The sequence below is a fragment of the Arachis duranensis genome, chromosome 10 (assembly GCF_000817695.3).
Source record: "Arachis duranensis cultivar V14167 chromosome 10, aradu.V14167.gnm2.J7QH, whole genome shotgun sequence".
NCBI lineage: Eukaryota > Viridiplantae > Streptophyta > Magnoliopsida > Fabales > Fabaceae > Arachis > Arachis duranensis.
Genome location: NC_029781.3, coordinates 104,419,930 through 104,420,471, shown reverse-complemented (window position 1 = coordinate 104,420,471; position 542 = coordinate 104,419,930). Strand labels below are relative to the sequence as shown.

The following is a 542-nucleotide window of genomic DNA, read 5'->3' as shown; positions in this document are numbered from 1 at the left end:
GAATATCTTAGAAATTTGAAACCATATGGTTGGTCTTATGGAGTTGCTAAGACATTAACAGAGAAGGCAGTGCTTCAATTTGGTGAAGAGACTGGTTTGGAAGTTGTCACTCTAATTCCTCCTTTTGTTGTTGGATCTTTCATTTGTCCTAAGCTTCCTGATTCTGTTGAGAGAGCATTGCTTTTGGTATTAGGTATGTGGTGAAAATTTAGCTGCAGTCGATTTTAAATAAAGTTATAAATGAGTTGTTAGATGAAAATTTAGTCAAATCAATCAAATTATTTAACTGCTCTTAATTATCAATTTTATGTGAAGTCGACTGTATTTGAGTTATATAACTATATTATATAAATAAATATCAACTATATTAGGTATATATTAAAATAAGACACTAAAATCGACCACAAATATAAAATATTTATTAAAATATAAAATACATATTAAAAATATATTAAGTTATATATATTTATATATAAATATACGAAGATTAATTTTGATAATTAATTTTAATGTATAAATAGTATTTTTAATAAATAAATATA

General features: G+C 24.0%; 1 protein-coding gene across 1 annotated transcript in view; it reads left to right on the top strand.

Annotated features, from left to right (window-relative positions):
* LOC107472037 (vestitone reductase) overlaps window positions 1-542 on the top strand; it is a gene marked incomplete in the record, with an annotated part of 3,347 nt that overhangs the window by 1,282 nt on the left and 1,523 nt on the right. Inside the window, 1 exon segment of the mRNA XM_016091610.3 lies at window positions 1-193. Coding sequence (XP_015947096.1) covers window positions 1-193 — 193 coding nt within the window.